This window comes from Rhinolophus sinicus, chromosome 13, assembly GCF_057876585.1.
Source record: "Rhinolophus sinicus isolate RSI-liver-muscle chromosome 13, RSI-T2T, whole genome shotgun sequence".
NCBI classification, from domain to species: domain Eukaryota; kingdom Metazoa; phylum Chordata; class Mammalia; order Chiroptera; family Rhinolophidae; genus Rhinolophus; species Rhinolophus sinicus.
In genome coordinates this window covers 47,085,179-47,112,455 of record NC_142513.1, presented here as the reverse complement: position 1 = coordinate 47,112,455, position 27,277 = coordinate 47,085,179, and the positions used below count along the sequence as shown (strand labels likewise).

Sequence of the window (27,277 nt, the reverse complement as noted above, 5' to 3'; positions counted from 1 at the left end):
ATGGCTTGTGAAGAAGCTCACAAGCAAGGGGAGTCCACAGAGCATTTTGAAATATATCCTATCTTTAAAAGGCTCGGCAGACTGGGCCTTTATTAAAATCTCAATCAAAATAAAAGCCTAGATTACAACTAAATTCTCCTCCAAGTGTAGTTGCAGGGCTGTATCCACAGCCTGAGGCTCCTGTTTTAGCACCTGTGACAATCAGACAATTATCAGGCGTAAAAGATCAAAGGTCCCCCCTACAAAAGATTTTACAAGCTGCTAGTACAGGAGCAACTTTAAAAGGGACACATTGCTTCCTCTAATTCTCCCTGGAATTCTCCCATTTTTGTTATTAAGAAAAAATCTGGTAAGTAGAGATTATTACAAGATTTACAAAAAGTTAATAAAACCATAAAATTAATGGGAGCCTTACAGACAGGCTTGCCCTGTCCTACAGCCATATCAAAAAACACATATAAAATTGTTTTGGACTTAAAAAGATTGTTTTTATACTATACCTTTAAATCCTGATGACTGCCCTAGATTTGCTTTCAGTGTTCCTTCTGTTAATTTACAAAAACCTTTTAAGAGATATCATTGGCTAGTGCTACCTCAGGGTATGGCTAGTAGCCCTACATTATGTCAAAAATTTGTATCAGCTACAATAAAACCTACCCGAAGGGCATTTTCAGATATTTACATCATCCACTACATGGATGACATACTTCTTGCCCACTCTTGTGAACCAAAGTTGCTTGCTGCTTTTGCTCATTTACAAAAAAAGCTCCACAATTATGGGCTAGTTCTAGCCCCAGAAAAAATTCGACAAGTGCCTCCTTACTCTTATCTGGGATATTGTTTAATGCCTCAAGCCATTGTGCCTCAAAAAATACAAATCCGGCGAGATTGTTTAAAAACATTAAATAATTTCCAAAAGCTACTGGGAGACATTAATTGGATTAGACCTCAGTTGCGGTTGACAACCGGTAAATTACAACCTTTGTTTAAAATATTACGTGAAGAAGCTGATCCTGCTTCTCCCCGCGAGATAACATGGGGAAGAGGCTTTGCTTGTATTTCTCCAGGTCTGGAAGAAAAAACCTTTGTAAATTCCTGGTCGGTGTTAAACCATACCATGAGCGACAGCCCACAGAAGAGAAGACATCTATAGATACCCATCCACGCCCCTAGGGTGTGAAAAAGCTCTCACTTTCCACAGCTGCAGAAGGACTTTCCACTTCAGACCCTGTTAAATGGATAAAGACTTTGGGTAGAGGATTTGCTGGGGATATTGCTATTCTGTTTATTGTTCTGTTTGTTTTACATAGTCCTCAGATGTGGACAAATAGCCCTCCGACAGGCTGTAAATGAAATAACTACACGTTCTGTGTTTCTCATGCTTCAAAAACAAAAAAGGGGGAGATGTAGTCACACAACAGCCTAGCCGACTGTCCCCCCATGTCTTTCCTTAAGGAAAGAAGAGCCTGTAAGACTGGCTTTTTAGGACTTTGCTTATCTTTATGTTTTACACCTTATGTCTCTCTGTCTGGTCCCCAAAAGATGGTTTGCAGCCAAAGACGGGTAAGATATCTCAAGGGAGATACAACCTAAGCCAGGCAAAACCGAGTGGGGACCCCCAATGAGCTGCCTTAAAAAAATATGGGAAGAGGCCTTGCCTCCCCTTCCCCCTGCCTGGAAAAAGCCACTGCTGTCTCTGGCTTTCCTCAAAGGAGATCGGTAGCCAATGACGGGTAATGATCAGTAAGCGTTTTCACAACCTAAGACAAAAGTCGATTGCTTTGATGATCGATATCCAATGACGGGTAAGTAAAAATGTCTGTACTGACCACCTAAGCCAGACACGATCTCAAAAATATAAAATAAAAACGGGGGAGATGTGGGGAGCCATGGTTGCAGTTAACTTTAAAGCCTTAACAGAATGGCTCAGTTTATACTTAACCTATTTCCTCCCACTGAAGCAATTGTCTCTGCCTGCATCTGGAGAGTGCTTGCATGCTGCTCAGGAATGTGGTGGGAGTGGCCAGTTCCCAGAACAGAAGGCTGATGCCTATCAGGGCTATTGATAAGATAATTACATTTGGGAGTTTCAGTAAATTTTGTGTCTCCTGTGTTAAAGTTAAAGATTCACTGTTAACTAGGTAATGCATTTTTGTACTTGTTAAACTGCACGTCCACAGAAGGTATAAATTCTGGGGACAAAATAAACTCAGCATCTCCAAAAACACTGGGGTCCGCGATCGCCATCATCAAAGTGTGAGTGCCTTCTTTCATTCCCACTCCCCTTGTCAGGAACCGTTCGACTCATGGCGGCTGGCCCGCTACAGAGAAGAGGCTCACGGACAATGGGAAATGAACAAGCTATCACTTAAAGCACAGCCTTGCAAATTATGATGACAAAAATGAGGGAAACGGAACTTGGAGGTTTGCACGGAAAAATAGCACTGTATGCATTCTGAATACAGTGTCTCACTCTCCACACGCGTTCCCACTTGCGTCAGTGAAAGTGTGGATCCCTTGGAAGGCTGAAGGTGTTCTTTACTCATTGCTCTTGAACCTGATTGCACAGTTAAAATTTTAAGCAAACACTGCAAGAGCTCCGGGACTAAATAGAAAAGAACCCAGGGCAAAGACATATGATCTCACACAAAAGCTACATCATTTTGCTTGAATTAGATAAAGTGACTGTAGGGGGTGAAGCCTGTGTGTTTCCAGCCGAAAGGGGCCCACTGTGCCAATCCTTGAAACATAATTACGGGGGTTGGATGAAAGGCTCATGGGAAAATTTTTCCTTTACGTGGTGAAATACTTTTCATGAAGATTGTGTTGTTTTTAAGTGATTTCATACAGTAGGAGGGCATCACAGCTTTAGCTGCAATAATGGGATTTCCACAAGCTGCACCGGGAAATCTCCCAAAGGCCCATTAGAGATGCAAAGTTCAAGAATTAGGAAGATCGGTCCAATTTTGTCTTTGGGGCTTTTAACAAGCGCTACTTTACAAGGATGAGAGATGCACCCCAAATCCTCAGGTAAGAAAATGGCACTCAGGATTACCTGCAGAAATGTCAATAACTAAGGAACACACCCCATCAAGCTACGAAAGGATGATGTTTCATTCCCACTCGGTTTCCTGTGAGTCGGAGACCGGCGGTGCCCCGACTCCCAGGAGCCAGGTCAGACCAGACCCAGAGTAGCACCTGGACACCTGCCAATCCCTGGAGAGGCTCTGGAAACGTCCTTATCTGGTGACTATTTATGGAGCACTTCTTCTGTGCCAGGTGCTGAGTCCACGCTGAACAGACCCAGCAGCCAGCATACAGAAATGAGGGAACTAGATGGCACGCTAGAGAGTGGCAGTGTGACACACTGATGTCAGAGCAGGACAAGAGAGGTTGGGGGCGTCTGGTGTGCCTGGAGAGCTGGCAGCAGCAGAGACGGAGGGCAGGCCAGAGAGTCTGCAGGCTGCCTGGCTGAGGCTGGTGCAGACAGACTGAGGGCGCATTCCCCCAGGGCCTAGATACCTTGGGCTCTGGGAAAACACTCTGCCCCAAAACGCAGGGCAACTTGAGTCCTCACCCAAGGCAAACCTCCCCCTGGGTGGGCCCTGGGCTGCTGCAATGTGGACTCTGAGTCTGCAAAGCCCACATCTAGCCCTTCTCATAATGCAGGACTTCCCGTGTCAGGGAGCCTGGAGGGAATTCCGGAAGCACAGGAAGTTACAGAAACACAAGGTCCAAAATACCATTCATTCTCCTAACACCTCTGTAACATCCCCCTCCTTCTACATCAAATTACAGACACGACAAAACAACAGAGAAACTTTTTCAAGAATAAATTGACATTGAACTGTATTTTTTAAATTACTACTGACTATAACTGATGAAAGCACATTGAATTCCCTAAATCTGTAAGTTCAAAATAATATTCAGGAAAATAGGAGAAAGACGTGACATAAACTCAGGGACTCCACTGGAAGTTCCTAAGGCAATAATTCATTACTATGAAAATCAAAAAGTAAAGAAAATAATTTATCTATCTCGTGTGTCTGGCATAAACTGTTTCACCTTAATAAAATTGGGTAGGAGAGAGTTCTTCAGTACAGAATGACTCATTGATGAGTGCAGATGAAATGACAGAATTAGACTGTTTATTGCACACATGACTGAAGTAACTGTGTTAGTCCCTGATGGATATTGGAACCACTAGGGGCAACTGCCATTGAGCTGTGACTTCTATACGTACAAGAAAGAGGCCCCGTGCTTCTGTCCGTGGTGCTGAAAGCAAACAGTCTCCCGCAGAATCTGCTGCTGAACAAGTTCAAAGAAACCTCTAACACTGGATCCTGTATGTATTGTAATGTCTGTAATAAATCAATTGCCTTTTGGCAGAAAAAGAAAACTATTGGGAGCAAAGGTAACAGGGAGCTTAACAATAAACAGGGCTGGCTGCCACCCCTGAAAGGGGACATCCAGACGTCGTGCTCCTCCTCCTGATATAGTTCAAACTCCCAGCACACCTGGAACTACCTGGACCCCCAAGCTGTACCTGAAGGCTTCAGATTGTAGGCTGTAAGGCAAAGAGGGCACAGATGAACCAATTCGTCCCACCAGGGTGAGTGAAGTCTACACAACACGAGCCAGGGTATCCACCCAGAGGGGCAGTGGACCTGCCCAGGCAGGCCTTATGTTACCATCACAAATGGGCCGTTCAAGGGGCTGGTATCTGGGTACTCGGCTTTTGGAATGCTCCCTACATCACCAAGTGCTAAGGCTGTTTGTGCGCCTGCTGTACGAGAGTGCCTAGACTGCTCGTGTCAAAATGTGACTTATGGTGAACTGCTCTCCTGCTGGGAGTCAGGGACCTTGGTCAGTTGAGGGTCCTACATGACAAAAGTCCGGCTCCTGATTCTTCCAGACTCTGCCTAATGAGCCTTTTCCCACTTCTGGTCACGGTAATAAACCACAGCCCAAAGCACAGCCTCTGAGCCTCTGAGTCCTAGAAAATCACACAGGACGTGGGTGGTCATGGGAACTCCAAAATGATAACACTGACTGAGAAGGAAACAGAATAAGAATAGTGAGAATAGAGCTGCTCGAGAATAACAGAAGCACAAGAGCTATAAGAGCTAAACCAATGAGTGGAGCTTGTTGGACAGTTGGGGCTCAACTTCCCAAAGCCAGTTTCTCACTAGGTCGCCTAGACAACTGCAGGCAAACTTCTGGAACACTCCTCTCACAGGCCATCTTCATGAAGGCACCCTGTGTTATTCCGAGCTCGGTAAGAAATGCCCCTTCAGAGTCATACCCTCTGCTGACTTTCCAACATTCCACATGTCTCCATAAATCTGGTTTCATGATTAAATCAACAATGGGCCTCCCAGCCCAGTGTCTGCACCTTGCTTCATGCTATTAAAGGCAGATGCACATCTATGGTTTCCCAGAGACACAAGACCGTCTGCGAACAGGCTCATCAGCTGAGTGGATAAACATAAGACAAGCCTTCCGCACAGGCAGCCCAGGGCTCCCATGTCCCCACCGTGGACACAACCCCAAGGAGCAGGCAGGGGCATTGAAACACGCCCATCCAACGACGAAGGCCCTGTGCCCCAGAGTTCAACACTTGTCCCTTCCAGGTCACTCTTTGGGGGTGGCAGAAGAGGGTGTGAGGAAATCACATGCACGTTCACTTTTCTCCAGGGCACTGTTGCTGGCACCGGACAGAAGCCATCATGCAGGCCAGCTGCCACAGCTGAGCAGGCGCATGGCACAGGTCAGCCTCCTACCTAGACTGCGGGGCAGGTCACTTCTTAGAAAAGACAGCTCCACCGCCTGGTCAGGAGGCAGGACTGAGGTCACCCAGGGCCCCCAGCAAGCTGATGCACAGGTACCTATGGGCACAGGTAAGTCCAGAAGGGGCATGAACGTTACCTCGAATATGATGAGCACGTACACCGCGGCCAGGATGGCTGCAGCCACGGCCACTTGTGCCTCCACGCTCGCACGGAGGTACTGATGAGCCATCAAAAGAGGAACAGGCTGGGTTTGCTGCAGGGAGGCTCGGATGCTGATGGAAACAGTCTCTCTGTAGAGTGAAAAACCATCTTAGCTGGTAAGGGAGACGGACCTATGTCAATTCACACTCAGGGTCCCTGCCAACCCGAGTTCCCCATGACCATAACCAAGCTGATGAGCTGATGTCCAATGACTCAGCCGAACACCCAACCTGGCCGAAGAGGCACTGTGAGCACAGGTGAGGGGTGTGAGATGCAACACACAGCCGCCCCATGGCCATTGCAGGTGCCATCCCACAGTTCACAGGGAGCAGGGCCAAAGCTCTGCTCCTCACCATGCACCTGACTGCTTCACCTGATAACGAACAGCAAAGCCAACTTCTCACATGTGAGGGAGTCAGAAATGGCCACGTGTGACCTGAGAACCCACAGCCAGGTTGTCGCTGACAGACGGAAAAGCTCTAGGAGCAAGAAGCAAGTGAGGAGCCAGGACCGTGTGGCATGCTGAACCGGAAGTCTTTGCTCAAAGCTCAGGCAGGAACTTTTCTGAGCTGAACTGTGCCCCCCAGAATTCATAGTTAACATCCAAACCCTCAGGACCTCAGAATGTGACCGTACTTGGAGACTGGGTCTTTGCAGATGTGATTAACTTAACACGGGTGGGTCTTAATGCAACATGACTGGTGTCCTTACAAGAGGAGACTGGGACACAGACAGACTCAGAAGGACAACCATGTGAGGGCACAGGGAGAGCATGGCCATCTGCAAACCAAGGAGAGAGGCCTCCGGAGAGAACCCTGCTGACACCTTGAGGAAATCAATTTCTATTGCTTAAGTCTCCTGGTGTGCAGACCTAGCAAACAGCAACCAAGAGGACAGAATTAATATGGAGAGACATTAAAGAAAATGAGAAAGAACCCTAAACTTCCTAGAATTCCCCCATCGTAGAGCTCATGATGCTAATGAAATTAAACCATAAGCTATAAAATGCCACTTGCTTCTAGATGGACCCTGTGATCAAGCCTCTCACTTCCTGGTGGGTGTGGTTACGACGCCCTCCTGCATCTTTTGTGTTCACTGTCTACACAGGAAGAGCATGTCAGCCAAGCCACGTAACTGACCTGGCGCTATCTGTGCCAAAAATCGGGGTTGCACAGGTCAAACTTCTTTAGGTGAGCGTGTCCCAGAGGAATGCCCCCCGAGACCTCGGTCACTGACACCCACCTGCTCAGCACTTCAAAGGTCCTGCTCAACACCAAGCGATCACTTCTTTTTGGATTTAAAAATACTGTCCAGTTGTGAGTGACCTGTGGAAGTCAAGCGTAAAATCGTGGTCAGGCTTTGAACTTGATCCGTCCCCAGATCCACTGCTACTCAGTGCAGGCACTTGTTTAGAATAAAAAGCGAGGACCGCCAGGCCTTTCACTCATTCCCACATCCCTGGCACTAGAGCTGGTTCAGGTTGAACTCGATTTCCTATGAGAAAAAGAAAAGGCTCCACGTCATGGAGACCCGGGGTCTTCTAAGCCCGCGGGCAATGCAGGAGACGCCTGCTCTTTCTGCTTTCAACCTGGGGCAGCTGGGAGGGAGGCCCACCCTGCTCGGCCCTCCCAAGCAGGGGACCAGACGTGAGCAGAGGGAGGGGCTGGCGAGCCGGGGACAGTCAGTGGGAGGGCAGTACTATTGCTATCCACAGTCACAGAGGGAATTGAAACCAGGAACTAAAATTGGTCAAAGCATGGATGAGAGAACGGAGGTTCTCTTAAAACACTTCGGTGTTTGGTAGAAGCGTATGGAAAACACCCTTTGGTGAAGATCTCATGTGTTCTTCCCGCTTTGCAGCTGGACTTGTGCGGGCTATGGGGCAGGGCCTGATATGGCTGTGGGCTGGCAGCCATGTCAGCAGGCTGCTGACAGCCATGCCCTCCACACAGAGCTGTGCCCACCTTGTCGTTCCCGGAGAGCCCTTGCCTGCGGCTGTGCCCTGCACACGGGGAAGCCACGCTTGTGTCCCAGGACCGCATGCCAGCCACTGCCCATGAAACTGCAGCCTCGTTCATAAGACCTCTGCTCTGTGGGACCGACTCTGGCAGGAGTATGTGGGGCGCACTGACCCACCAGACGCTCTGTTTTGGAGGACAGCCTGGTGTGCCATAGGCTTTTCTCCTATTGGTCATACTAGGGAAAACCGTGACCTGGAGATATGACTTCATACAGAAGTCACCATGCTAATCCAGGGCAGTCACCAAGGCCAGGACTCTGGGAACAGCTCAGGGCAGAGGGGCCAGGACTGCCTGGGCTTTGGGCCATGGTGACAATACAGCTGGCTATCCTTGCCTTCTCAGGATGTGAGCTGAAGACCTCGGCTCAGAGATGCTGGGCGTGAGATGTATCACTATAGAAGCAGAAGCTCAGGGAAACTATGCACAGTCTCAGCAATGTGTCCACAAACCCAGGGGAATGGTGGTGTCGGAGTGTCCCCTGTACCGTGACGGAAGACTCGGGTTTAACTGCGCTTTTCAACAAAAAAACTCCTTCCAATCACAGGATGTGTCCTGACTTGCCCAGTAAACCACTCCCAGGCATGATTTTACCAAAATGGCAGGAGTTTTACAACTGACTTAGAAAAAAGGGAGAGAAGTTCGGAGACAAAACAAGTCAGGGCTTGCCTGGCGATGGTGTGATTGCCATGGGCTCTTCATCAAATCCACTCAGGAGGAAACTCAACACAGAAAGAGAGGAAGTGGGTTTTGCAACCCCTTTCAAATAACTCAGAATGTGACCTGCTGTGGCCGCCGCCACCTGGAGCCTGGAGCTTCGGCCTGGGTCACCTCCACCACGACATGCTCATCTCTCCCAGGATGACTCGGGCCGCCAACCTGCAGGGCCCCTGCCAGGTCCACCTGGAGCAGCGTGGAGTCTGCACGGCTGCTGAGGTTCACAGCTGGGGGTGTGTCAAGGTGAGCCAGAGCAAGGACAGGCCTGGGGACCCCACCAGCCGCCCAGACCCACTCCTCAAATGGACACGAGCCAGCTCTTCCCTCCAACCACACAGCCGCCTGACCCACCATGCGTCATCCCCCATCCCCACGCCTGACGCAGCTGGCTTTGTAGTGTTTAGTCCCGTGTGTCTGGAGTCCTCTGGTTTGACCTGTACGCGGTGTCTCCCCGTCCTACTGCCATCTCTACTTCCACCTCCTGCAGCCTGCGTCCAATTCCTCCCCAAGTTCCTGGACCCACAGGGAGAGGCAGACAGGACAGCTGTGTGAATAACAGATGAGCCTGCCCACATGCACACCCAACTCCTACCTGCAAGGTGAGCCATCACAAAGAGAACTGAAACGAGGAATTCTAAAGTCGGCGAAGTGACGTCCACAGACAGTGAGGTGTGCTCATCTCCAAGCTTAAACGCTGTTGGCCTCCATGCTATGGACTGAGTGTATGTGTCCCCCCACACATACAAGGCCTGACCCCCAGTGTGGCTGTATTTGGAGATGGGGCCTCTAAAGAAGCAACTGAGCTTAAAGGAGGTCATGGGGGGGGTCGCGACCTGACAGGACCAGTGTCCTGATCGGAAGAGACACCAGAGCTTTCTCCCTCTGTCCACACACCAAGGAAAGACCTGTGAGGATACAGCAGGAAGGCAGCCGTCTGCAGGCCAGAAAAAAACATCTCACCAGAAACTAAATCGGTTGGCACCCTGATCTTGAACTTTCAGCCTCCAAAATTGTGAGAAATAAATGTCTCTTGTTCATGCCACACAGTACAGTATTTTGTCACAGCAGCCAGCGCTGACTAACACACTCACAATCTTGATCCTACACGACACGTCTGCCTCTTAATGACAAAGTGTGAGGGGTACAAAAGGCAAGAGGAAACACAATGCGAAGAAGCCAAGCCATCATCACACCCAGAAGACAGAGCCAGGAAAAGAACCAGTAAACTAGAAGGTGGGTCGGCAGAAATCACCGCAGCTGAAGCACCAGAGGAAGCAGAAGGGTTCCAGGGAGGCCAGGTCCTAACAGGATGTGCCATGCTGTCACCACGCCTCGTGGGAGCCTCACCACCAACCACCCAGCGCAGTCTCACCAGGTGCTCCTTCCCCTTTCGTTAAATAAACGTCCTGCCCGCCTGTGCTGTGACCTTTGGCAGCTGTAACAGTCCTTGGGTAGCTCTGTGGTTTGTGAATCTCAACCATGGGCGACTGTCCATGTCAGTATACAGTGTGGATACAGTAGCTTTCCAGGGGCGACACGGCCAACAGCTGCCAGAACTTTCCTTGATCTGGATACAGGCTCAATGAAATCTGTAACAGTCAGAAACAGTTAATGATAGATTTGTGGTATAGGAGCAATAGGAGTTAAATAATTTGGTAACAGGTAGAAATAGGGTTATGATAATGGTGCTGACTGATGTATCTGACGTTCACCAGCTACCACCAAAGAGCTTTTCTTAGATATTAGGACAAAACTCTGATCCATTCTGCTGTTTTCAGCTAGAAGGGGCCTGGATTATTGATATTTGCCAATTTTGAGCATTAAATACCCGGCCACAAAATTAAACCATCAGAGGTGGGCAAACGGTTTTCTCCCGTGGAGAGCAGGGACTAGAACCTCCGTGACGGTGGGAGGACACATTGGTGGAATGTGCAGAGCACCTTAAACACCATTAGAAAGTAAAGTGATGAGACCATGACAGACAATAGCAGTTCAAAAAAAATTCCTCAGGTTCTGTTTGGAATGTGTCCAAAAGGGGCCCAAACTCCATCTGCCAGAGGCTGAAGACTGGATACAGAGCTCAGATCGGCTCTCGGGGTGTCCGGGGACACCTGGCCCACCCTGGCCTCCTCCTGGGAAATCTCAGTGCTCCCAACCACCAGGCCCAGCCAAGCAGCTGGGGCTACAGAGCCACAGTGGTGTGGGCAGGAAGGAGAGGGGCAAATGAGCAGCCAAACAAGGAAAACCGTCCAGTTTTCGGGCGCACTGCTGTGGGCCTCTCGCACAGCTTCCCTTCCTCGGGGCCCAGAAGCTCCCCCTGTGCGTTATTAAAGAGCTGCCTGACACAAAGCAGTGCAGTCAGCATTGAGTCCATTGCGAGATGTCCCACTGCTTCTTCGTGTTACACTGAGGAGGCCCGTGGTCACACACACGGAGCCCCGGTCCTCACGCCCGCACACGCAGGTAATGAAAAACAAGTATTCATGGCCACACGTGAACATGCGCACAACGTCCAGTCACATGGTCCTCACCATCGGCTGCCTGCACAGGAGCACACCTAGTCCCAGAGTCACACCCACCCTGGAGTCCACATGGCAGTCACAGGAACAGCACTCCCACACCCCGTCCTCTGTCACAATCCCACACCCTGTCACAGTAGCATGCACCAAACACCCACTGGGGTCTCCCGATAATGGTACACACAAAGCATCTTATGTCAGTCCTAACAATTGACACTCACCCAGAAATAACTCCCCAAGCACAGACACGACCCCAAAATGGCCACAGATCACAAATGATACACATGTCACAAACAGGTGCACACACACAGATACACACTGCCACACACAGGGTCCACACACCCATTCATTCTGCAAACATATTGTGAGTGCCTGCAATGTGATCACGGCTAGGACTGCATCAAAACACAAATGCCAGCATCAAGACACAAATGCCAGCAGCAAGATACAAATGCCAGCATCAAGACACAAATGCCAGCAGCGAGACACACTCCCTCACAACAGAGAGCACACTTCAGAGCCTTGCGACTCTCGCAGGGGATGTCTGGGCAAGTAAAATCAGAGTAAACAGTAAAAACAGAATGGCCCCATTGGGAAGAGGCCCAGGGCACCATCTCAAAAGGGACCTGGGCCACCCATGATTGCTGGACACGTCCCAACACAAATAAATGGTGTTTACTTCATGTGGATGAAGGAAAATTTAGTAAGCCACTTGAGGTGGGAAGTAAGACCCAGGGGGCAAGCTAACTGCCTCCCATGGAGCAAAGCCAGGTGGCCAGGGCTTCTGTTGTGTGACTGGGGACAAAAGCAGGGGAGCACTGCTAAGGGCAAGCCTCCCCCACCACCCCCAGACCACCATCCCACATGCCTGCAGCATCTCCTCCACAGAAATGAGTAAGTCCCACACTGAGACCCCCTGCCAACCAGCCCGAGGCACGGGGGGTCTGCTGAGCCCACAGCAGAGGCCCCCGGGGCATGTTACTCACGGAGCACACCACCACAAAGACAAACAGGCCCATGACTTTCAGCCACCGCACACAGCGCCTGCAAGAGAAAAGGCAGGCACCAAGTCACATGACAGCAGTGCTGTTGGCATGTGCCCAGACCTACCAAACCCAACACCTTGCTGAAGCCTGGGGTCATCTCCATCTCAAAGCTTGTGTTTGGAGCTCTTCCCATAAGATGGCATGAAAGACCACACCACGGCCAGTAAACCCACTGCCTCATGGAAGGCCACTCAGTGGGACCGAGTCAGCCCGAGCGTTTGCAGCAGCTTGTGGCCAGAGATGCTAAGCTGACTGTCTGGGGCTCCTCACTAGCCGTTAAAGGCTCCTGTTCCCTGAAAGCAGCCTTATCTTGGCTCTCAGATTCATATTTATCAACTATTTTCCTCTAAGTTTCCTGAAGGGTAGGAGTATGGATCTGATCATCAAATATAAACACACTGGGCACAACCAAACGATTCAAGGAAGAAATTGCAATGCTGTAATGGATTGTACTAGCAGAGCCTTTCAAGAATTTCTTAGGAAATAATTTAAGAGATAATGAGGCCACACGCTGGGCCCCTGAGAACTCCTGAGGCTCTGGGCACAGTCACCATACACATTGACAGTGGCCGCAGGCCCTCGGTCAACCTGGGCCTGGGCTCCCTCTGAGTCCCTCCAGCCCCATTGTGCTCCTGTCACCCACAGAGCCCAGCAGAGCTGCCTCCCTGTGACACTTTCACTGCCCAACCCTGGGGCTGCTCTCCTGCTGGCTGCTCCCCAAGGGCCATCCCTGGGTGTCCGAGCTGTGTCCCTGCACACGGAGGGCACTGGTTCCCAGCCACGGGATGGCTGAGCAAATGCACTCCACCTGCAGACCTCACACCAGGCAGGAGAGGGGCGGGTCTTAGTCATTTAGTCTGTAATAGGCCCATTTGCAGGGCCACCTGACGTGTCTTCCAGGAAAGGTGTGTCCCCGTGTGGGCTGGGGAGGATGGCATCGCTGTCCTACCTCAGCCTGGAGAGGCGGAGCCTGCCAGGAGCGCCCACCGGAAACTCCCTCCTCTCAGTGGAGTGTGCAGCCTCCTCGCTCGGCCCCTCCCACTCCGCCGAGACGCTCTCCCACGATGACTCCGGGGTGCTGGCCTCTGGATGGTCAGTGGGCAAGCGCCGAGACATGGAAAGCAAGGCTTCCGGGTTATCCCCACGGAAGTAGCAGCATCTGCAAGACAGGATCTCACGTAAGTCAGCCCGGGCACGTGAAATGCGGGGTCGGCGCTGCTGCCACAGAGCTGGTGCGGGGTCTGCTCTCTGACACCCCAGAAGCCTGGCTCAAGGGGAATCTCCCAGGGACACTTGGATCCGCCAAACGTGTTGTGGACCTTCAAGAAACCTCAGCTTATTCCAAGTCTGGGACCTACAACAAAGCCTTTGCTGGCTCAGACCAGCTCCTGCTCCTGTCCGGATTTGCTTCCTCTTGGAATGTGCTGGAGTTGATGGGACCGCGTCCTGACACCCTGAAGCCGGGCAGCTGGCCTCTGCCTTCCCCGCTCTAACAGACAGGCAGGAAAGATGGTCTCTGGCCTTCCCACCGGCATCCACACAACATGAGCAGAAGTGGGGTACAGCAGGGCCAGACCAGATGGGCCCAAGAACCGGAGCTACTCTACAAGATTGAGTCAAGGGCAGTCACAGACTCTCATCAGGGTTACATGTGGATGCGTCCATTTACTTTTGGTGACTCCTGGGCTTCTGAGAATTCCCTCGGTATAGACGTACTTGACTCTAGTGAAGTTGCACCAAAGTCTAGAATGTTCATGTATCGCATGTAATCTTCGTGGAGCCACAGTACTGACGTTACAACAGTTGTGATCTGTAGAGTGGGTGATGCTACTCAAAGCCAGCTGGCCCACAGGGCATTGTGATTCTCCTGAACACTTAGCACTGCGTTAGAGCTGGTTCACAGCAAGAAAAATAGCCTTATTCAGGAGGACAAGCCCAGAGACACAAATCAGGCTGTGCAAAACCAACACGGAACAAGAACGAATGCTGCTGACAGTATGCAATCTTTGAAAGTAATCAGTAATCTCTTCTACGTCTCGTGACCCGGAAATACTCAGATGTGTGAGGAATAATAGCACGACCCCCTCAACTTCTGAATAAACACAACTGTAACTAAAATTGGAACTAAGGGAACCGTTTTTCTTATACGTAAAAAGAGAAAAGCGAATGTTAGTGTATCTGGAGCAGTTCCGTGTGCTAGAACTTTCCTTGGTAGTGGGAATGAATGTGCCCTATGAAGCATGGTGGCCACGTGTGCTCACTGGCCACTTGAAATGTGCAACTGCAGAGCTGAATTTTTACTTTATTAATTTTAGTGAATTTACCTTTGAATAACCACATGTGACAAGTGCCCACCATGCTAGTCAGGGCCAATACAGGGTGTGATCTGAGCCCTGGACCATTATCTATACATTGAAAAGGACACGTTCTTTCAGGGTGTCCCCTCAACACCCTGAAAAGGACATGTTCTCTTCTGAAAATATGTAAATCAATGGTGTTACTCTAATAAGCCATTTGATCAAATTAAAACAACAAAATTAAGGTGGGAAAACATAAAGCTTTTAAAGGACCTGCCCACCACCAAGACCTCAATTAGCTTCATGCAAAAAAACAAAACAAAAACATTTTTTAAGCAACCTGACCCATGTTCTCCTCTGGAGTGGTTTTTGTGACATTTTGTGACATGAGGCACAGCTCGGCATCCTGGGCCACGTCTCTGTGCTCACAGTCCCAGAACAGACACTCGTACATTATGGTTTTCCAATGAATCATGACTTGTAAAATGTCTCAGGCCTTAATGGCTTACCAAGTAAGTCAAAGGAAAGCATTAAGGGAATAGATGTGTGAAGTGTTTGTTTTCAAAGTTACTGATTAGAAGAGACAGAGGAGAATCAAGTTGTCCCCCTGGTGGCAGGGGGCCGTGCTGGGCACTGGGACATGGGGTGATGAGGACACCAGCGGGCAGGGTATGAATTGCGGTGTTTGAGAGCACAGAAGCAGCAATGACTCTTGGGGGAACCAGGGGGAAGCTAAGGCTTCACAAAGGAGGTGACATTTGAGCCCCCTTGAACTTGAATGGGCTGCCCTGAAAAGCCAGAGAGGGGAGGAGGCTCCTCTCGTCCCAGGGCTTGGTGGGCAGTTTTGCAGGAAGCTACTTGTCTTCGGGAGTCCCCTGGAGGGAGCCAGATCATCTCTGCACTGCCGGCTGATAAGTCCAGGTCCCACACCCCATCCAAATCCCATGAAACTGGGTCTTTGCAGGGTGAGGCCGGGAGCCCACACGGCATCTGAGTATTCGCAGAGAGTCCTAATGCACCGTAAACAGTGAAGCCCCCCACAGTCGCAGACAGGGCTGGGAGAGGGTGGGCTCCTCAGAGACCATGTGGAGGGAGGTGGATGCAGGACACCCAGGCCCGCACACGCAGGGACACAAGGGCAGTGGGCTGGAGGGGAGGGTCCACATCACTGTCACCGAGTCTGCAATGTGAGGGGAGCCCAGGGACACCACACAGGTGGCTCTGGCTTCCAGAAGTTGGTCTGCAGAAGGAATTGGAGATGAGGCTGGAGGCCTAGACCAGGTCCTTCCTCCTGGAGGAGAGTCTGTAAGTTGTCCTGCAGGTCACCTCTACTCAGGACCTTCCAGAACCACCCCGGTTCGTCCCCCAGAAGGCCTACCAGCATGCAGGAAGTGGAGTTTTCTTTTTAAGCATATACTTGCAGCCTCATCAATGTTGGCATCGGAGCCAGATAATTCTTTGCTGTGGGGGGCTGTCCTGTGCATTATGGGACATTTAGCAGCATCCGTGGCCTCTCCCCTTAAATGCCAGCAGCAGCACCCCCCCCCACACACACTTGTGACAACAGAATACATCTAAGATAGTGCCAAGCTCAGCCCCGGCAGAGAAGCCTGGTGAGACGGCCTGGTGGGGCTGTGTGCACGCATGACTGCACATGTGCTATTTAATCCCTGCAGGGTCACGCTCAAGGCCACGTGGAAATTCATAAGCCACACAAAACAACCACTAGAATCATGAGCCTCTACTACTTTAAGCTGACAAGGATCTGGCAGAGACCAAACATGTCAGGTAAAAAATCCCATTAGGGCAATGCTCAGAGATTTCTGAATTTTAAGTTCTTAATTTTATAAGAAGAAAAAAAAACTCACCCATTCTCTGTTGAGGAATTCCTCAGCAAAGGGGTGCTTTCTGTAAAGCAAGCATCTTCAGACCTGGAGCTGAAGAACTGGGGTAAAGGAGAGTGACACCTGAAAGACACAGCGAAGAAAAAGGAATCACCAACAAAAAATGGTGGATGTCTTCACCAGCAATTGGGGGCTACATTCAAGAACATGAGTGAGAGTCAGTGATAAATATTATGTGAGAATTTTACTAAAGTTAAATCTTTATTGTAAAAAGCTGGAGTGTTAGGAAGACAATTAGAAACAACTCTCCTCCCCAGCATGAACCAGACTGGACGTGAAAAGCAGAAACTCACACAAAAGACTAGATGCTGTGGGATTGAGACTTTTGGGCTCACTTTAGAATTAACAGCACATTCCAGCCACATCTGTTGCTATTCCAGGCAGAGCTTTTCATCAAGAAAACCATTCATTGTCTGATGGGCCCTTGTATGTTCAGAAAATTATATTTCCTGAGATGACAATTTTTAAAAATCACCCATTGAAAGTATCCTAATGATTTCCTTTGGGACACCAAGCAGCAGAAGTCAGAGCCAAGGGAGTGGCAGTGGGGAGAGCTATTGGGACAGAAGCCACAACTAAAGCAAAGGTTCACGCTCCATGGGTCGTCCCTCTGCTGTGCTGGCCTGTCCCCTGGAGGAAGGGCCACCATAAACTTACGCAAATCAGAAAGGATTCCAGAGGGAGATAACTGCCCAGGCACAACAGAACTCACCAGTGTATATGGTCACCCTCAAGGCAGGGCACACAAGTAGGAAAGCCACAAGTATCCATGAAAAGTTACAGAAATCCTTTCATTAGTAATTATTGGGAATGTGTTGTTTTGTGTGCTAACACATGGCCTTTCCTAATGGAGCTCAGGCCACGTAGAGCCGTTGTAGAGGCTGTGAAACACTCACCGGGGGGAAAGAACAGCAACTCAGACCATAAATGCAGAGCAAAGCGCAAATCTGAAGAGAAGTATTTCCACCACTTCATCTTTCTCATTCAGGCACGCACCGGTGACACAGAAAATCAGACTCTGAGCTCGTGGATGAATGAAACCAGGGCCCCAAGCTGTGTCCAACAGCACCCCCACCACATGGAAGACAGAAAAGAGTCTCAGGCCAGCAAATGTCCTTAAGACACAGCCTCTGGGGAAATGGCTCCAGTGAGGCGTACAGATGCCCCAACTAACACAGATGAGAGAAGGGAGGCAGATGATGAATTTGGCCTGGGGATTTAATCATCGGTGCACTTTTAGCTGTTCAAACTGGCTTCAAGATTTAGCTAAGCTTTTTAAATTTCCATCTCTCATAACTGTAAATCCAAAAGGGCCTCAGGTATGTTTAGGTAAATGTCTCAATGAACCGACTAATATCCAGGTGTTTTCTATGACCCCTGGAGTGGTGTGTTACATAGCATTTCTGGCAGAGCTGTTACAGTGACCTCACATTATTTGGTCACCCTAAGCTTCGATTTTCTCAGCTATATAATGTATGTTAACAGGGAAAAACTCAGTTTTGTTGCATTAGATGAGATGTAAATGCATAAAGATAGAGTTTGGCTATTGATTTAATGATTTTCATTAGACTGTGAGCTCCTTTATGAATAGTTGCCATGTTATTTCCATCTTGTTTTATCTGGTACCCAGTTCCATCAAGGTTCTTAATAATGAATGGGTTAAACCCCAGTAATCATAGCTTATTTGCATGAGGTTGGCTTCAGACTGAAAACAGTTCTCCAAACCATTAAATCAGTGATGTGCTTGGAATCACCAGTGCCCTCCGAAGAGGAGTGGAGGCGCTATATCTCCTTAGACACACCTCCGCGGGTCGCGCGTGGCTTGGAGCAGCACCACCTGCACAGGGCAGAGAACTCACCACATTGCCACAAAGCAGGGAATTTAGAAATGAGGAAAGTCACAAGGACATTGCATTTCCTCTGAGGTGGCCATATCTGGCTGATCTCATTATGTAGCATTTCAGTTGCATTTTGTGGACACAAAGTATTTTATACTAGTGTACAGGAGTGGTTTTTAAACTTTTTTCTATTTAGTTAGACATTTCTAAAGAATTTCTGAACTCATTTCTAAAATGAGTTTCACTAGATATTCTCCCGAAGAGGCTTCAGATCATTCCAAATTTAAACTTGAGTTGACACTGTCCAGATACTACTTTCCATTAGTCCAAGTCCATTCCTCTTTGCAAAGAGGGGAAGCACAGAGAGGCCTTTAGACCTGTTACTTCACAGAACCCCTGAACTGCACCCTGGAGAAGATCCAGGATTGCCCAAGAAACACACATTCCCATGGAAATAAAAATGGCAGTCTACAGAACTAAAAGCCTGGAAGTTTCTTTCTGACTTAATCAAGGTAGAACATATTGATGAGATCGATATTTTTCCTGACCTTTTCTCCTTCTGGAAAAGAGAAATTGCACTGACATTTCTCTGACTTCACGTGTAAGCCTGAGTGCTTTCAAAATTCAGAAATTTCGACAGTATCTATTTTCCCTTGTGATATACCATATAAACAAAAGGTAGGATAAAAATCATATGATCTTATCAATAGAAGCAGAAAAAGCACTTCACAAAATCTAACATCCATCCCCAGCAAAATGAGGAGAGAGGGAACTTCGTCAACATAACTGAGAAACCCACCTAACCTCATACTCAACAGCAAAAGCTGCAGGTTTTTCTTTATGATCAGGAACAAGACAAGGGTGCCCACTTTCACCATTTTCATTCAACACAGTAGAGGAAGTCCTAGCCGCAGCAATCAGACAAGAGAAAGAAAAAAGGGCATCCAAATTGGAAAGGATGAAGTAAAACTGTTATTGTTTGCAGATAACATGATACTGAATGTAGAGAACCCTAAAGATTCCACTAAAACAAAAAACAAAAACCCATTAGAACTGATAAATGAATTCAGTAAAGAAGCAAGATACAAAATTAATATTAAAAAATTGGTTGCATTTTCATACACTAATAACAACCTATCAGAAAGAGAAATTAAGAAAACAATCCCATTTACAAATGCATCAAAAAAAGTTATAAAATGCCCAGGAATAAATTTAACCAAGGAGGTAAAAGACCTGTACTCAAAAAATTATAAGACACGAAGAAATAAATTGAACAAGATTCAGAGGTAAGAAAAGATGAAATATGATTATTTGTGACAACATGGATGGATCCTGAGATTATAATGCTAAGCGAAATAAGTCAGACAGAAAATGTAGAGAACCAGATGATTTCACTGATATGTGGTATATAAACCCCAAACAATAAAAGAACAATACAAACAAATGTGAAGCAAAAACTCATAGACATAGACAATAGTTTAGTGGTTACCAGATGGTAAGGGGGGAGGGGGGTGTTAGATGAGGGTAAGGGGATCAAATATATGGTGATGGAAGGAGAACTGACTCTGGGTGGTGAACACACAATGTGATTTATAGATGATGTAAGACAGAATTGTACACCTGAAATATATGTAATTTTACTAACTGTTGTCACCCCAAGAAACTTTAATTTTAAAAAAATTGAACAAGATACAAATAAATGGAAGCATATACCATGATCATGGATAAGAAGAATTAATATCATTAGAATGTCCACACTACCTAAAGCAATCTATAGATTATATGCAATCCCTATCAAACTACCAATGGCATTTTTCACAGATCTAGAACAAATATTCCTAAACATTATGTGGAACCACAAAAGACCCTGAATAGCCACGGCAATCTTGAGAAAGAAGAACAGAGATGGAGATATCAAACTACCTGATATCAAATTATACTTCACGGCCATAGTAATAAAAACAGCATGCTACTGGCAGAAAAACAGACACATAAATCAATGGAACAGAATGAAGAGCCCAGAAATAAACCCATCCCTATATGGTCAATTAATCTATGACAAAGGAGGCAAGAATACACACTAGGGTAAAAACGGTCTCTTCAATAAGTGGTTTTGGGAAAACTAGACAGATACACAGAAAACAATGAAACGAGACGACTTTCTTACACCACATACAGGAATAAACTCAAAATGGATTAAAGATTTAAATGTAAGACCTGAAACCATGAAACTCCCAGGAGAAAACATAGGCAGTGAACTCTCTGACACGGCTCTTAGCAATGTCTTTTTGCATACGTCTCTTCAGGCAAGGAAAACAAAAGAAAAAATAAACAAATGGACTAGATCAAATGAAAAAGTTTTTACACAGCAAAGGAAACCAACAACAAAATGAAAAGACCTACTGAAGGGGATAAGACATTCAACAATGAACTCTGATAACGGGTTAATACCCAAAATGTATAAAGAACTTACACAACTCAACAAAAAGAGCAACTCAAACTTGCACCATTTTCAAAATGAGAGTGTAAACTATTTAGTGATCCATAAACATGCAGTGAAAGTGTGAACATGCGCACCAGTGATCTAGACAGTCAGGACAGGCTTCACCCTGGAGAAGGGGTGAGGACAGGACTGCAGCAGGCCGCAGGGCCATACGCCACACTTTATGCATTCCTGCGATGCTTTGCATGTTGCAATGACAGATCGTCGGCACTGCGCGAGTCAGGGCCTGTGGGGACAAGGGACCCAGGTCTGCAGGGTAACCAGTATATCCCTCCCATGGAAGTGCACAGACACTCCTAGGACGCTACTTTTATTTCTGTTTGTTGTTTTTACATTGGTAAATACTTAAAGGTTGATAAAAAGTTTTTCTTTTTATGTAAATCCAGATTTTTCTGACACGAAAAAAAATCAATGTACCAATTGGTTCATTTGATATATTTATAGGAATAAAACATGTTCTATGCTTTTAAATTCACGTAACAATTTTAATGCCTTAAATATAGTAAATGCCAAGTATTTAAGGTAAAACTCCCATGTCTATTTTTACTATCTTTTGGATATATGTTATCCACATTTTAGAAATAGCATTCAACCATAAAAATGCTCTAGAGGCCAGGAAAGCAATCTAATGCTGCAACGATTCTTGCATAATACCTGGAAACCATTCCTACAAAAAGTGTGGGGGAAATATCCTCATGGAAATTCAATATTTGTGCATTCCAACTTTACAAGTTAAAACTATTGGGCCGGCCCGGTGGCTCAGGCAGTTAGAGCTCCATGCTCCTAACTCCAAAGGCTGCTGGTTCAATACCCACATGGGCCAGTAGGCTCTCAACCACAAGGTTGCCAGTTCAATTCCTCGAGTCCCACAAGGGATGGTGGGCTCCGCCCCCTGCAATTAAAATTGAACACAGCACCTTGAGCTGAGGTGTCTCCCAGATGGCTCAGTTAGTTGGAGCATGGGCTCTCAACCACAATGTTGCTGGGTTCGACTCCCGCAAGGGATGGTGGGCTGTGCCCCCTGCAACTAGCAATGGCAACTGGACCTGGAGCTGAGCTGCGCCCTCCACAACTAAGACGGAAAGGACAACAACTTGACTTGGAAAAAAGTCCTGGAAGTACACACTGTTCCCCAATAAAGTCCTGTTCCCTTCCCCAATAAAAAAAAATATGTATTTTAAAAAAACAAAAACTATTTTACACTCACCTCCACTCCGTGAGAAATGAACCAAAATCCTGGTCCACAGGAGCCCAGCAGCTCTGCCCAGCCACCCCACTGGAGTTGGAATTCAGGGGGTCCGCTCTGCTGACGCCGTGCTGGGGCTTGCGGTTGCTGAGTCCCTCCAGCCCCTGCCCTCCGAGGCCAGCAGTCATGGGAACCGATGTCTGATGTAGCTCCATCTCCCGCACGCCAGAGGTCAGTCTGCCACCTTTGTTCTCTAGGTGCATGTCCTGCTGCCACTCTTCTTACTGGGGTCAGCCAGAAAGAAGTCACTATGGATTAAAGCAGACAGACACCATGGGCATGCACACTTCTGAATGGTACAACAGGAAGGCCTCTGAAAATGAGGCCTTTCCAGTGTCCCAGCATTCTAATACCATACAGGAAATGGTGTCTGCTTATCTCCAAGGATGAATATTTTAGTACATTTCACACCAGGCAGGACCTAAGTATTCAATGACAGAGCGTTACCTAGGTAAGTTGTAATCTGTGCAAAGTATGAAATGCTATGCAACCATAAAAATGCTATAGCAGTATATTGACTGATACTGGTAAATATTAAGAATATGGGGGAAATGTTGATACCGGGGTATTTTTCTTGAAATAAATATGCACATATTATATGCATAGAACAGAAGACCAAAATGACACAGCCACCAAAATGTGACTACCTGTGGATGGTGGAGATACAGGTGATTGGAGATTTCTCCTTGTCTCTGTCTATGCTATAGTTTTAACAGGTTTTTCCATCTAGTGAAATAATACTTTTGTAATGAGAAAATAATACCTATCATAACAATGAGAACAATTACTATAATTGTAAGGTCGTGCTGTTCTACTTTTTGGATGTATTTCAAACCATTGCCACTTAATGTTTTTACCCTTGGCGGCATCCCACAATTTCATCAATGGCCTTTGGTTTGCTGTTGAGGTTTGCTGTGAAGCCAAGAATCCCTGTGAGCCTTGGTCAGGTGGGATTTGCTGCACTGAGAAGAAATGCACGTACTGGCAGGTGGGATGCGTGTAGTTTGTGGGTCCGCCACTCCTTGTCACCCAATCACACTGAGACTGGAAATGCCCCATGATCACAAATTCGGAGGACAGGAGACAAGGGGAGTTCAAAGCGAGTACAAGTAAATGGCTTATGAGTAAGTGGGGGTGCTGACAGCCCGTGAAGCCACACTTTCTGGTGGAATCAGAATTTACTTCAAACACAGAAAGGCAACGGCATTTGAAGAAACCTAACTGACCAAGGAAGTCTTACATCCTTACTCTCATGATCTCCCTGCTTTAACCCACTCACTGCGTATGTTAAAAATGATGACTTACTCATCAGTAAGCAGAAGGCAGTGTTGTTAGAATGTGACTGTGTCAAAAAGTGAAATGAAAGCATTTGAGTTATTTCCATGCTGACGCTGTTCCACCTCCGCTGCTCCTCCTGCAGCCGTGCCCAGGGTGTGGGAGCGACTCAGGAGGCCACAGCACTGGTACAGGCCAGGGGCAGGCGACAGCGCACAGGGGCGAGGCACTGGTGGCAGCCCATCTGCCCCTGCTGGAGAAGGCAGGAGGGTCTGCCTCGGGGCCCTTCTCCACTTGGTCCAGCAACCTTTGCTCGGGCCTGCGGGACGCCCGCAGAGTGAGGTGTAAGAATGGGGACGCTGGAGCTGTCCAGACCCCAGCCCTCCCGGATGTCTCTGTCAGAACTTGGCTGGGGTTTGTTGGCATTTATGGAGCAGAGCCCAGGCTCGGTGCTAATGAACCTATGGAGGCGGGGGCACGAGGGAGGCCCCAGGAACCTGCCGGCGGTGCTCTGCGGCCCAACCAGGCTGCAGTGGGCAGGCACGTGGGCCGCCCTGGGGACACTGCGCCCTGTGCCGCGCAGCCACACCGGTCAGCCCACTGAATTCTGCAGGAGAGGCCGGCATCGCCTCCGCAGGAGCGCGCAATGAGCGGAGGCGCACACCATGCGGAAAACGGTTTCTTCGCAAACTGTCCCACCCACTCACCTTGCAGGTCCCTCACCTGCACTCTCCTTCCAGTTCTTTAGTCGTTTGATGTAATACAACAATGAAAGGAGTGGAAGGAAAAGGTCTATCGACCACTGTGAAAACGTTATTAGAAGGGAATCACGCCAGTCAATTCTCTCTTCTTACAGCCCCGAGAAAACAGCCCCGTCATCGAATGTTCTTCTCCACGTAAAACGCTGTTCAGGCCCAACGGTCCGTGAGGCTGTGTCCAGAGGGCTGTGGTTGCAAGTCCTGTGGGGGGGCGTGGCCCTGCCCGCGAGGGCGTGGCTCTACCCGCAGGGGCGTGGCTGTCGGTGTGGGGACGTGGTCATTTCTGCGAGGGCCTGGCTGTGTCAGCGGGGTTGTGGTCCTGCACTCCAAGGCCTGTCTTTGTCCTGGAGCGCAGGCTGTTCTACAGCTGTGGCTGTCTTGTGGGAGTGGGCGTGCCTGTGACCCAGCTCTCTCGTGGGGGCGTGGCCCTGTCCTTAGTGTTTGGCGAACTCTTTCTAACTGATGAAGCACAGGGAAGGGGCAGGCCGGAGGAGACGAGGTCGGGGGTCAGCTCTTCAGCCCGCCCTGCGCAAAGACTGATGCGTCCCCACCCAGGGAACGCAGAGGGGCTGTGCCCTCAGGCCCCTGCAAGCCAGGACACACGCAAATGGGCTTTGCACCGTGTGAACTTGGTTGAAAGCTTCTAGAACATTCAGCCAGACTTTACGGTTTGGGATCCCTTCTCGTTTTAGAGTCGTCCTCCTCCCAGCCTGTGAGAAGAGGCGGGTGGGTGCTGTGCCGGAAGGTCTCAGTGGGCTTTGCCTGGAAGCCCCAGCCCTCTAGCGTACTTGCCAGGCACCCCGCGAGCCCACGCGCGGGGAGGAGCCGGCTCTGCCGCCCACACTTCAGGCTCTTTCGCTTATTTCTGTGTCACCTTGTTGTTGGCTTTCGCCAGTCCTGAAAACCCGTTTGGAAACTCCTTTGCTCCCCGAAACAAGAGACCTGTGCTGGGGCCCGAGTCCTCGCTCCTGCGGGCTGCGGAGCGCGCCTGGTCCTGTGCGGTGGGCAGCGGGTGGTGGCGCGGAGACCACAGGAGCCCGGTGTCACCACCGAGTCCGGCTCACCGGCACGGAGGCCAGGGAAGCAGGCTTCCTGAGGGCGCGGGGGTGGGGGGCGCGGAGACCGCAGGGACAAGAATGAGCAGCGCGAGCAGCGACAATGACAATGTCTTGAATCAAAACTCTCAAAAATCCAACCAGCGGGTGAGATTCCCATCCGTGGACAGATGACTGCCAAGGTCCCGCTGCAGCCCAGACCACTGTGTCCAGCCGCCTTCTTGTCTCGATGTCTCAAAGGTGCCCCAACCCGCCCCCCCCCCCAAGTCCTGAGGCCGCTCCAGGCCCTTCCTCAGTGCCCTGGTGACTGGTCCCACCATTCATTCAGGTGCCTCCATCACAAACCCCCTGCCCCCTGACTACCCACACACCTTGCAGACACCTCACCTATGAGGTAACCCCTGACCTGGCTGTGCAGCCACCTGTCAAATGGCAGGACTCAGCAGGGGCTTTCTCCAGCCCACCAGCTGCTCCTACCACCCAGCCATAGTGATCGTTCCAGAACATACATCCGACAACCTGGCCTCCAGCTTAAAACCTGTCCGCGGTGTGTCAGTTGAGTCCGCTGCTGGAAACAGCCAGGGCCACCCTCTCCTGGATAATTCCTGAGAATTCCAGACCTCAGCTAAGCCCCAGGGGGCGGTGGCCTTCTCACGTCAGCATTTGCTTTCTATCAATGTGATAAAACTTTAGGAACTTATGTTCCTAAATCAGCCCCACTTTACACGTGATGTGAACAACTGCGTCAGGTGTAAACTAAATTTGCAATCACAAGCAGCTTGCGCTGTGGTGCTGGCCCTGTGGTGCTGGCCGACAGCTCTCACCTGTTGTTCTGGTGAGTTTCGCTCATTAGCAGTTACATGAGTTGGTGTACCATATGCGTGCACGCTCCCCGACGTATGCAAGGTCCTCCCACACCTTGCCCCAGCAACCTGGACAGCAGACACCACGCTCACTTCCGATAGGGCTGGCCTTTCCTAGGTGGCTTGGATGACAACAGACTGTCTTGTGTTCCGGGCAGAGCTGCCGCCACAGTGCTAGCAGCCGCCTGCCGTCCCTTCTTCCCTCGGAATCACTGCACACTGTGGAGTTCTCACCTGCCCTAAGTCAGGGCCCGACAATCCCCTTGGGAGCTTCCCAAGCAGCCTGTCCCCGGGCGGTGGGGGAGGGGGGCAGGGGGCACCCCCTGGCCCAGCCATGTCCTGGGAAAAGCTGGCAACATTAAGTTCACATAATTCCACTGTGGGGGGCGCAGGAAGAAGCAGCGGCGCGAGGAATTAAAGTCCTCGCTGCGCACATTCGGTTCCCAGAATCTCCTGATACGCGCTCATATGCAAGGTCCGTGCTGGGTGCCCAACCCCCAGCAGGCCAAGGGGACCGCAGCCTGCGCAGCCCCGGCTCCCTCCGCTGCATCCGCAGCCGGGACCCTCCTCCAGCGACCCGCTCGCGTCAGTCACCCGGTTTCTCAGGCTTCCACGTGTGTAAGCCAGCTTTCTCACCTCCGCAGAGCCACCACCCCACACAAGCTTATTAAAACCCTGCCTGCTCTCACCTCCTGCCTCCGGACCCACCTGGAGACGCGCTTTGTCCAGGAGCGAAGTTTAAGGTCGGGACTGCCAGCGCCGAATGCCGAGGAGAGCACCGAGAACAGCGCCGCCCGGAGCACGAGCTCTGTGGGCGCGCGAGGGGCGCTGTCCGGCCTGGCCACGCCCCCGGGCGGCACCGCGGCCACGCCCCCAGGCGGCCGCAGGGTCCGGAGCAGATGGCCCCACTCCAAGGGATGCGGGACAGAAGAGAGGCTGCGGCGACAGGCGGTGTCGACGCGCTGCGCCCATTTCAAGCTCTGCTTTGGGAAGGCGGACGGGCACTCGGAACAAGAACTAGGACGCGCCAGCCCAGGGAACATTCTGCCTACTTTGCTCTGCATTTTATGTTGTCTACTGAAGCTGGTGAACCTGACCAGTGTTCCTCATTTCCCCGTGGCTTGTCCCTGTTCAGCCTAGGGCTGTTGCCAAGGTTACAACGGGGGGAAAGCTCTCACTCTGGCTGTCTCCCATTTCAAAAGCAATGTTACCCTCAAACCCCTCCCTTCTCTCTAGCGGGCCTCC

The 27,277-nt window shown here is 49.5% G+C and overlaps 1 protein-coding gene across 6 annotated transcripts in view; it reads right to left on the bottom strand.

Annotated features, from left to right (window-relative positions):
* OCA2 (OCA2 melanosomal transmembrane protein) overlaps positions 1-27,048 on the bottom strand; it is an 82,174-nt gene extending 55,126 nt beyond the window's left edge. Inside the window, exons 1-9 of one of the 6 annotated variants that reach the window (XR_012491200.2) lie at positions 26,741-27,048; positions 22,043-22,329; positions 16,459-16,557; positions 13,243-13,452; positions 12,234-12,291; positions 10,245-10,317; positions 8,795-8,955; positions 7,236-7,318; positions 5,929-6,082 (exon numbers count right to left, since the gene is read on the bottom strand). Coding sequence is in view for 4 of the 6 variants with exons in the window: in XM_074317610.2 (XP_074173711.2) it covers positions 5,929-6,082; positions 7,236-7,318; positions 8,795-8,955; positions 10,245-10,317; positions 12,234-12,291; positions 13,243-13,452; positions 16,459-16,557; positions 22,043-22,284 (1,080 nt within the window). In the remaining 2 variants the exon portion in view is untranslated. Of the gene's footprint in view, positions 1-5,928; positions 6,083-7,235; positions 7,319-8,794; positions 8,956-10,244; positions 10,318-12,233; positions 12,292-13,242; positions 13,453-16,458; positions 16,558-22,042; positions 22,330-26,721 lie in introns of all 6 variants that reach the window. The other 5 variants (XR_002139338.3, XM_074317610.2, XM_074317608.2 and 2 more) reach the window with 5 other exon arrangements.
* Positions 27,049-27,277: the final 229 nt, after the last annotated feature.